The sequence below is a fragment of the Mycetomoellerius zeteki genome, unplaced genomic scaffold (assembly GCF_001594055.1).
Source record: "Mycetomoellerius zeteki isolate Tzet28-1 unplaced genomic scaffold, Tzet1.0 scaffold5, whole genome shotgun sequence".
Lineage (NCBI taxonomy): Eukaryota > Metazoa > Arthropoda > Insecta > Hymenoptera > Formicidae > Mycetomoellerius > Mycetomoellerius zeteki.
In genome coordinates this window covers 331,282-343,146 of record NW_017257500.1, presented here as the reverse complement: position 1 = coordinate 343,146, position 11,865 = coordinate 331,282, and the positions used below count along the sequence as shown (strand labels likewise).

General features: G+C 35.8%; 1 protein-coding gene across 1 annotated transcript in view; it reads left to right on the top strand.

Annotated features, from left to right (window-relative positions):
- Positions 1-11,865, top strand: part of Mdr49 (Multi drug resistance 49) — a 117,447-nt gene that overhangs the window by 64,084 nt on the left and 41,498 nt on the right. The window contains 1 exon segment of the mRNA XM_018455649.1: positions 7,077-7,213. Within this exon segment, the coding sequence (XP_018311151.1) occupies positions 7,099-7,213 (115 nt within the window). The 5' untranslated portion in view covers positions 7,077-7,098.

Sequence of the window (11,865 nt, the reverse complement as noted above, 5' to 3'; positions counted from 1 at the left end):
CACGGAGAAAACCGCGAAACGGATAACCTTCATTTTATATAAACATTTAATTAAATTTAGACCAAAATATAAGGTTATATACATTTATAAAAATATTTAATTAAATTTTTATTGTATATATAGTTACACAAAAAGAAAGAAGAACGAAAAATATTTTATTAAAGTAGGTATATAAAAATTTAACTATAATAAATGCAAGATTGAAAATAATTTTATCGGATCAATCAAAATAATTACATAGGAATGCTTGGCAATGTTGCAAAAAGTTTTAACATTATAACAACCAGTTTGAGCTCCCATATAATTATTTTGATAATCCAACAAAATTATTTTTAGACCTGTATATAGTTAAATTTTTAGATACTTCAGTAAAATCATTCTTTCATATAAAAAATTAATTGCGAGATCCTGTTCCCTCATTCGCAGATTGATTCGAGTACTGCGGGATTACTTATTTCCTTAAAGAAGAAAATCGCAACTTTCACGTTTCAACATTAGTTAACGAAGTTTGTGCAAGGCATTTCTTTTTTTCTTGTCCATGGAAGTTCGTTCTTTGCCAAGGATATCAAATCTTAAATTAATCTCTGGCATGATGTATCGTGCAACCATCGATCTTCCCTCCGCCTTTCGTAATAAGTTACAATACCGCATTACACTGCATTTGCGTGAATATATTATGAATAAAGAGACTTCCCGAAGGGACTCATATAATTCATATGTTGTTGAATTCACCACAAAGAATTTGTGATAACGGATTTGGTGTTGAAGTTAAACACGGAATGTGTCATCAAACGATAATGGCGAGCTGGATGGAGTCATAATTACATTTTGTTGCATCACGATGAAAGCAAATCGAGTCTAATCTTATCTAGCTTAATCGGTTGCTACTGTCTGACTTATAGTACTTATACTATTGTTACTCAGGGAACTGATGGAGTCAGATGTTTGATAACGTTTCCCGCGACTCACTTTAAGTAGTAATAATCCGTTGATTATTCACATGTTGACTTTACTGTCAATAAAAAAATTTAGTGCTTAGTTACATGGGAAGAATAATTTTATTAAAGTATTTAAAAATTTAGCTAGATATAGATCTGAAAATAATTTTGTTAAACCACATCAAAATAATTAGGTAAAAAACTCAAGCATGAGTAAGTGTAAAAAGTGTTAACATTCTAACAACCAATTTGAGCGTCCTCTACAATTATTTTGATGAAAAAGTATTTTCCAACAAATATTTTCAGATCTATATCTAACTAAATTTTTCAGATATTTCAGCAAAACCGTTCTCTTCGTGTATTAAAGAATCCGATTTTGAAGGATAGAAAGCCAAAAGAAACAAATTTTTAGCATTTCACAAAATTTTCGTTAAGAAAAAGTCAACTCTATGTCTGTTAAAAAGCGTGTAGCCGAATGAAATTCAAAAGAGATCAAAACCGAAAGCGGATCGAAAATCCAAAAAATGTTCGCCGTAGGTCTTGCATTTCTCTTGTACTATTCGCACAGTCGTGTTCCGCACGAGCCAGGCATTGCATGAATACTTTCTCGCTGACTCGTTAGATTTAATTTACCGCTAAGCGAATAACCCGCGTTGCATTTTCCTTCACGGCTTTGGCACTTCCACGTTCACGTTTTCCGCCCCTGTGGTAGCATCCTCCATTTGGGGAAGGTAGCGTAGAGCATTTCGTTCCGACGAAACGGATGCGGAAGCACGGTCGTGAATCGCTGCATTACGAGCCCGGCGCACTTCGCACCGCGCGCATTCACTGGCGAACCGCAAGAATCGCGGTCGGGTTTGAAAGTACGATGGAAATTAATTTGCCGAGCTTAACGAACCCAAGGCCCACAAAGCAGCGCGGTGGGTACTGCTGGTACGTCGTGTTAATTACATTGAGACTAGCAGAAGCAGGCAAATGGCGAAGACGAATGCTCATTTTTATATAAGCAAAAAAATATCGCGATGTGCATTCACGATCTGATAGTCAAATTCGTTTTCTAGCATCACGAAAATATCAGTAGTTAGTTAATATGTGGGCAAATTTAACGATCAAATAATTAGCAAAATATTCATAAAATGTGGTCACGCTTTTTCTTTATTTAATTTTTAAATTTATTTCTTAAGCTTTAAAAAACAGGAATAAATTTTTAAAATCTTACAGTTTTTTCTCAAGTAAGATTTGTTATATTTCATCATTTTGTATTCCTTAAAATGTGACGTCGTTTCAGCGTCACTACAGTGACTTTTCCGTTCTATAAAAATTATAATATTTTTATCTCTAAAAAGAATGCAATAATACTTTGTCATAATTAGCTGTAATCAAAGTAAACTTCAACTGTTAATATTCCTTTATAATTTTTCTCGTGTTGATTATGCAGAATGATAATTGTGAGTTCCTACTTCAAAGAGAGGCTATATATAATTAAAATAGAATATTTTATTTACATCAGCTTACATTGCAAAGTAGGAGAACTTTACAAGAATAAACTAACACACATACATCCATTGATCCATCTATGAATTGAGGCTAGTTTTTATAACAAAATTAATCTAAACTATTCCTCGCGAGTTGTAAAATAATAAATTGCCGATCTTCTAGACACGTGTCTCGAGAGTCGCGGACCGCAGAGGATTACAAGACAGTCTCGCTGTTGGAGGTCGGTTGGGAAATTAGTTTCCGAGCTTAATGGAGTTCCATGAGCGCGAAAGATGGGCACCTCGGAGGCTACGACTACCGACGAAAGTTTTCGCAACTTTCGCAATTTTTTCAATTAGCCGCGATTTTTCAACGGCGCGACGAAGCGAGTGGCGTGGGTGAGAAATGAAAGCAGGTCCCCGTGTTTGTTGGACTTCACTCTACTTTGTGATTCCGTCCTAATGACGTTACCGCGTATATTGGGAAAGTCAAGCGACGTTATGAAAGTCTTAGTAGCCCGCACGCCAAGTTCTTTATTCCGAGAGTCTGCGAGTGGTCCGATGTTCATTCTTCCCCTCGACAATAACTTTTCCGTCATTAATGGACCGTATTGTGCGCGCTGTATCGTGTCGAACGACCAAAATACGGCAAATGTGTCTCGGTATCTCGGTGATGGCTATTTCCGCCTGACTTCTGGTTTGGATCGATGATTCACGAGCCCTGAAAAGAACCGAAAAGACTAAAAATTGTGCAGGCACTTCTGAAACTATACTCACTCAAGTCTACTGTGACCCGTTTCTACAGACACATCTGTTCTTTCCCCTATTTGATTTTTTTTCTCCTAAATCTTCTCTATTTTAAATACGATAGAGAACGCCAACAACGATCAAAATTAGATGTTTCGAATAATACAATACATATTCTTTATTTAAATTAATTTATTTCAGATATGATTGCGCGCCGATAACTTCCGGACTTTCAACACAATCAGTCTGAAACGCTAATAATCTCCCCTTAAATTAAATTAGAAAAATTCTTCTCTATTTTTTTATTTGGATTCCGGCAATGATATACCTATATGTATGCACAAAAAATATCGTAGGATATTCACGATTGATATTTTAAGATTTCCGAAGGCATTGCAGTGGTTTCGGCGCGACAACGAGGACGAACGGAGGATGGATTGAACGAGGAAGATAATTTATTTGTTGAAGCCAATAAGTTGGTCGTGCCAAATCAACTGGAAAGGGGAAATTTCATAAACTCTTCCGCGCGGGTTCAGATGGCGGGAAAAAAATTCCGTTCGCTCGAAGGCGAACTTATTGAAGACTAAACGGCAAATATAATTAGAAAATCCTATTATGTGAAATAGAATAATCTGAAATTGACATCGCTATCCCTTTTCATGAGCGTTTAAATATCCTCGATGTTTCAATATTTCGAACGGAAAGCAAAAGAGGGGTTTCGTTAATTAAGGAAACAAAGCTGAAGTTTTTCTTTTAACGCGACAGATTCGACGATTAATTTTCAAGCGGCAGCCAATAATTCATCCGTGTTTCGTTTTATCGAAACGCGGGGCGAAACACGATGCGATCAATAATAATACAGCGATACGAGACTAATAAAGTTCTAACGACAAGTATTATGTCTAGGTAGAATAACGAGCGAAGGGAGCTTGCGATTACATCTCATTCGATATGGGATGATTTAGTAATTTAGTCTAAACGAGGATGATTTAGTCTGTGAAACTCGGCAAAGTGATAAGAAGTTATCTCGAGTTAATTGAAAATAGAGATCAGTCATGATAACGAAAGTTACGCCTTTCTAAAAGCGCAAATAATTGTATAGGCTCTACACCATCCTAATTTTGATCACAGTTCTGATTATATGGCTGCAGTAATAATGATCATATGGCCACGACAAATAAATAGAGTCAAAGTAGTTCATCAAAAGTAGATCGGAATATGTGAAAAATCTGCATACTAAAAATATGGATGTGGATTTAACAATATGGGTGTTAAATATAATTCTCATCATATTGATGCTGGTATGTTCAATTCTTTTTAATGAGGCAAAGAAGCTAATATCAGAAAGTGCACTTATACCTATTATGTCATATGGATTCAATATCAATATGTTGTTGAATTCATTCTATTAGTGTTTATATATAAACATGTGTTATATATAAACACTAATAGAATGAATTCAACACCATATTGGTATTGAATCCATATGACATAATAGGTATAAGTGCACTTTCTGATATTAGCTTCTTTGCCTCATTAAAAAGAATTGAACATACCAGCATCCCTCTTCAATTCAATATTTTAGAGATAGGGCAAGCCCTCTAAGAACACAAAAATAAAAGAAAAGCGTAAGAACAAAAATATACAAATAACAAAAATAATACAGCAAAAAAATAATACAAATACAAATATAAAAATAAACTATATAAAAATCGAGAAGTGTTACAGAGTGAGAGACGAATACGAAAAACAAAAGAAATGAAAATAACTATTAAAAATAAAAACTACCTCGTCTCACGCAGCAGATGATCTGTCATCTGCTCGTTTAAATGCGCTTATTGTTAGTATGACAGTATCTAAGATTCCCTAATGGTGATAGGACTGACAATGAGAGAGGGAGGGAGGGAAGGAGGGAGGGGGAGAGAGAGAGAGAGAGAGAGAGCACGATATGTTTTAAACTGTCACTCTTCCTAAACTGAAAGTGACCACTTAGGAATACGCAGTCTATTCTTATATACAATATATATATTGTATATAACTTATATAGAATATATATATATTCTACGATTAAATCCACACTCCTAATGTCAAATCTACATATTGGTGTTTATATCAACATCAATACAATGAAATTTATATAAATTGACATGACGTTAAATATCTTTTAGAGTGAAAAAGATATAAGGAAAATAGTTTATAGAATTGAAGTTAGAAAATGTACATTATTTAAAAATCTACATACACTTTAAAAAGTATCGGTGTAGACACCATGCGATGTTTACCTATATATTTCTCACCGTGTTGTAGATATTGACACCAATATATAGTAAGAATTATTAGGGGAAAGTTACCAATACCGACATATCACTTTGTTTTTAGACAATATTTCTTAAACAAAAGATAAAAATACAACTTCAAAAACATAAATACAAACTAAAAAGTGTCTTCTATCAGATAGTATAAGCAGTTTTTATAATAATGTTTGCAATTTTGCAATAATTAAGTTTTTCGTAAGTTATGCAAAAATGAGCGTCTGACAAAACTGACATAGTAGACAATAATGCCAACATTCCTATTCTATAAATAAAGATATATCCTATTCTGCAAAGAAAACTAATTTATGAAACTATAAACATTTAAAATGACATAATATTATCAATAATACAGTCACTATTATTTTAATTACGCAATTTGCAAAAGAACACCGTAAGAATTTTCTTCTCGGATTCATAGAATTTGTTTTTAGCTGATTTGGTATAGAAATAAGCCACAAATATATGAATTATGAGTTTGTACTTCTTTAATTAGCTAAACAGATCACGTTTGTATTAATATTAATAAGGTGCAAAGGTTAGTTTCTAAGAAATAAAGGGATGTCGTTTTAGGAGAACTATGTCAGTATCGGTGACCTTCCTCTATATAGATACGCGTGTTATTGAATCCATACCGCATCAAGATCTATCGACCGAATTTAGCGCTTCCCTATTTATTGTGTTATACAAGGAAAACGTTGGACATGCGATTCGTATAATTTCAAACGGAACCGAAATGGAACTCTTTCGCGTATAGACACGAGGGACATTATTAAGAAAAAGCTCGCAATTGCGTGATCGCATTCGTGCAATCGTCACAATCCATTCAATCGAATCGGTCGAGGGCCGCGTGAAATGCCCCTCGTCAGTGCTTTTTCACTGCTCTAACGAGATCTTGTTCATCCGCCCTTTTCACCGTGTTCTTAAAAGCCTAGGAGGTCTTAACATCATTCCTGGTGGATTCCCTTTCGTTGTCGGTATCATCGTCCGGTTCTCCCCTTTAACGATACGAACTTGATATCCCGTCTGCATATCGGAAAAGCCATCGATTCGTCGGCTGGATAAAGTTTCGTTTTATTCGACGTATCGAAAAAGCGAATCGACATTTCCCTGTTACAAGGGATCGCGGCGCGCGTGACCGACGCGACAGGAAATAGAATACTTTTAAAAGGATGAAACGTCGAGTGAATTCGCCGTTTGTATTAATGCAGCTTATAGCGACCGATCGATTAATTAACGTGGCTAGTACGGTGTCTAATCATTGTTTAGACGGGGAGTATTTCGTCGTGCAAACATATGATATAGTGGATAATGGCGGGAGTAAATAGGGGCACTATTGTGTCGCAGCTAGCATGACTAACTGCGTGCGACGCGTTTGATTCGAGCTAACTGTTCAACTCCGAACCTTCAACGAAGATTCTCACTTTTTATCCGACATTTGTGTAATTAAAAAAAGAATACGCTAAATGGCAAAGGTAAAAGAGGCGAAAGATTAAATGAATTAAGAATCAATTGACTGTAAATTAGGTTTTTATCCGATTTAATTAAAGGTTTAGATCACTGCGAGATAATTTTACGATTTTCGTTTTTTCTTGTGATTGCAGAGTCGTTAATTAAGAATGCACAATGACACAGAGAATTTATCCGTTGTCCACGAACCCCCGCGAGGGGTCACCGGATATCCAAATGGAGACGCTAAAAGAAAATCACTCCCCCTACCAAGGAAGAATCCTATCAAGATGTAAGTATTTTATAGTCAGATGTAAGCTCGTTCGTTTAAAAGTCAGCTTTTCATTTATTACGTTTTATCACGTAATTGATGTGAAATTAAGTTGCGAATGATCGACTGTTGGATTCATGAAAACGAAGTTTCATGAATTACTTAGAAAAATCTAATAGAATGTTACTTAATTTCATATCGTATAACGATATAATATGCAATTTTTATTAATCAAATATGAGTGACTTAACTCAAGTGGCTTAAGGCACAATAGTCCTTGATACTGTGTGTTTCGTTTGCTTCAATGTTTACAGAAGCTTACACGGAAGAATTCATTTTTGAATTGAACGATTATAATTATCGAGTAATATCAATGTGGAATGATCATTTATCATCGCGTTTATATTCAATTATAGACAAAATCTTTTATTGTTAATACTGTAGACAGGAACATGATAAAAAACAGCCAGCATTCGACAAAGAAGAGACAAAAATAACTAATAAAAGCTAACGCAAATGTCGGAGCGCATTATATAAACATTTATTGTTGAAATATTATATAAGTATCACAATCGCAATCGCGAACGTACCATGGTTTTAGTTCTCTTTAGTGAACAAAAATACAGAAAATATAATATTAAATTAAAAAAGTATAAAAAAATATTTAAATAAAACATAAATTATATAAGTACATAAAGAACGATTTTGCTAAAGTATTTAAAACTTTAGCTACATATAGATCTGAAAATAATTTTGTTGGATCATTAAAATAATTATATAAGAAACTGAAGCATGAGCTATGCTACCAAATGTGTTACGGCATTCTGACAATCAGTTTGAATGTTCTATATAACTATTTTGCTATTTCAACAAAATTGTTTTCAAATCTATATCTATCTAAATTTTTAATACTTCTGTTAAACCCGACGCGTTTATATTTCGCATTTTTGTATTTCATGTTCGTCCCACCAGAGCGAGAGACTGTTTCGTCTCGTTATGTTTCGCCAGTTTATGACATCGGATTTATACAGCGTGTCATCCGTGTAAATTAGTCCGCTATACACCTGCACCGTGAAAAGCTCTTACTATCTTGATTTACTTTAATAAACTTTTTGTGCATCCTCAAAGTAATGGTTGATTTAATTAATTTCCTGCGCCCACTGGAACAGGCTATAGGCCCAGGATATGGATTCACACTGCGTGATACCACTATCTCTCATCTTTTGTGATCTCTGTGTTTCGGTCGTCCGAGGTGCACGTCAAGAATTTTTCGACACCTTGTGATTTTCCTGTGAGAACTCATATGCACTGAAAAAAAAGATTGGCTGCTGCAGCAAATTAGATGGTAAAATGTGGCATAGCATTTTTAATTGGCTGCAGTAGCCAATTTTTGGTTGCGTTAGTCTATCCGCAATGTCAGTATAGGATTTCAATAGGCTAACACAACCAAAAATTGACTGATGCAACCAATTAAAAATGCTATGCCATATTTTACCATCTAATTTGCTGCAGCAGCCAATCTTTTTTTTCAGTGTGTATCAAGTTATCCACCTTTTTTTTTCTCAATGCGCGTGCCACAATTCTGTTTGGATCAACCAAAGAAGCGAATTAAATTGAAACAAAGGGACAATGGCGGACTCCCTAGACACGAAAAACGTGATGAAGTTCGACGGACAAAATTTCCAACAATGGAAATTTCAAATGAGAGCGATCTTCGTAGCAAACGACCTACTCGATATAGTAAACGACAGTGAAGCCAGAAACAGCGGGGAGCAACAAACTACTTGGTTACAAAAGAACGCTAAGGCAATAGTGCTCTTATCATCCGCGATGCATTACTCGCAACTGAAATACCTAATGCATGCGATAGCGCTGCTGAAATGTGGGCAAAACTATCGGCGATTTACGAACAGACGAGTGCGACGAGTAAATTATTGCTTACAAGGTTTCACGAATACCGCATGAAACCCGATGACTCAGTATCGCAGCACATTGCCAAAGTCGAGAACATAGCGAGACAACTCAAGAATATCGGTGAGGAAGTTTCCGACATTACAATAATGACAAAAATCCTTGGATCCCTACTAGCTAAGTATAACGCTTTCGTGATCGCCTGGGACAGCGTAAAAGTGGCCAATCAGACTATCTTCAACCTGATACAAAGGCTTATCAAGGAAGAGAAACAACTCACTGCAACAGACGAGACAGCGAGCGCGCCGGCGGCTGTCAGTCTGGAGCAACACAAGAAGGGATCGAAAAATGAGGAGCAAAATCTGCCCAAAGGAGATTACTCCAAGCAAGTGAGGTATAAACATTACGAATATCAATACTGTTATAAAGGACACATTGCCCGAAATTGTAGGAAGAGACGCAATTACTAAAAAGATTGAAACGAAAAGAAACGCGAATGATAGGCACGCGGATCTCGATGTATTTATTGTGAGTAACAATGGCCCTGTTCTTTTTCAAAAAGTTTTAAATTAGTTCTGAACTACATTGAAAAAAATGCATATAATTTTACATGGAAATTACATGTTCATGACTGGAAAATTACTTAAATATGATTGGAAATTTACAATTTCCAGTATATGAATTTCCAATCATATTTACCATAAGAAATTTAGATAATTTTCCAGTCATAAACATATTTCCATGTAAAATTACATGCATTTTTTTTCAGTGTAGTGCAATAAGTTAAACTTTAAAGTATAACAAACTATATCCGTTTCATTCTAACTTATTGCACCAGTGTACACCAGTTCAGAATTTAGGATGGAAAAAGAATAAACCTAATGCTTCTGCGACTGATCACATAAGCACAGACTCATGGTGCTTCGACAGCAGCACATGAGTTTTCGAAGGAAATGGTTCGCAGAATTTAAGGATGATTGTACCGGTTTTCGGCATACGTATTTTCTGCGGCATAAAGACGTCGCGTTTGATGCACTCAAAGATTACGAGGCGATGGACCTTAACAAATTCAGTCGAAGAATTTAAACAATACACTCTGATAATGGTACGTTCAATTGAAATTTTCCGCACCGTACATTCCGAAATAAAATGGCGCTTCAAAGCGTGAGATGCGCATTATTGTCGAGAATGCCTGGACAATGTTATTAGCAAAAAAGTTTCCTGCTTGTCTCTGAACCGAAGCTGTCAACATAGCTGTTTATGTGCAGAACTCCATCTTCCCAATCGAAATTAACGACATCGTACGAAGCATGGACTGGTAAGAATTTTTCGCACGTAAAGATTTTCGGGTGCGAAGCGTATATTCAAGTTTCGGGCGGACAGAGAAAGAAGTGGGATCCAAAAGAAAAAAAGCTTATTTTTGTTAGTTACCAAGACGATTCAAGAAATTACCGATCCGAAGAAATTGACATCCAGAAACGAACAAGACATAATTTCGTAAGACGTTAATTTTAATGAATATGTCGAGTCCAAGTTTGCGCAAACAGCAGCCAACATATCTTATCTAACATAAGTGAGAAAAGCGTATCAAACGACAACGAAGCTCGAACAACCGAACGACTGCATTCAGCGCGATGCGAATCGGCGCGAGAATAAGCGACACGCGACGGATTTGGGTGATAGTCCGCGACTAAATTTGAGGTGTAATTTGTTGCGCGCACCACGTCGATACGAGGCTTGCTTTGTCTTGCACGCTGAACCGAAAACGTATGATGAAGCCGTGATCGGGAAAGATTCAGAAAAATGGATTCAAACCATTCGTGAAAAGCTAGCAGCTCATGAACAGAATCGAACGTAGACTATAACTCCTTTATCTCGCGACCGTAGAGCCATAGGATATAAGTGCAGGGTGTTCAAAATGAAAATTACGTCATCGCATGAAGCTGCACGTTACAAGACACGCTTATGTGCTCAAAGATTTTCGCAAACGATAGGATTAGATTATAGGGTAAACCCGGTTATACGCCGCACCTAAGAGAGATTTAATTTATCAAGTACTAATTTACTATGTTTAAGACAAATAAACTATACCAGTAAAAACTTCATACTATCTATTATTATGAAAAAAATATTAGGAATCCGAATATTAATTTTTCCTACTAAAAAATAAACTTTTTGAAACCCTTTTTGCCATTTATCCCATAGGGATGGGATATACGGCTACTCATAGGGAGAGGGGGGGTATGTACGGTTCATGAAAAATTTAACAATGCATATAAAGACGTAAAATGACACAATAACTTATAAAATGCGTTTATAAAGTTTTATTAAGGAATAAAAATGATAAATATGTATATGAAGTAATAAATAATAATTACAATCTTCCTACATATATTAGAAGTGTTATGACAAGAGGTACATTCTTGAAGCTTTCACGGTGTTACCTATGTGACAATCTTGCGTTTCGCGGGTTTTCTCCGTGTTTAGATCCATTCTTGGGGGGGAGGGGGGAGAAGAAAATTGTGAGTCAAGGGGGGGGAAAGGGAGAGGAATTCGGCCGGTTTTCAATAGCCGGGAGGATGGTCTTCCATATTTTATTTATATTGTAGCCATTATCTCTATTTAAATTGTTAGCACTAGATTGTCACTTTAGATTGTTAACACTACAACCCCTCACTGGAAAAACTGAATCATACATCACTAACTCGACGGACTTTATAAAAAAGATCCAAAAGATCCGACTACATCCCACAGACCTGCTC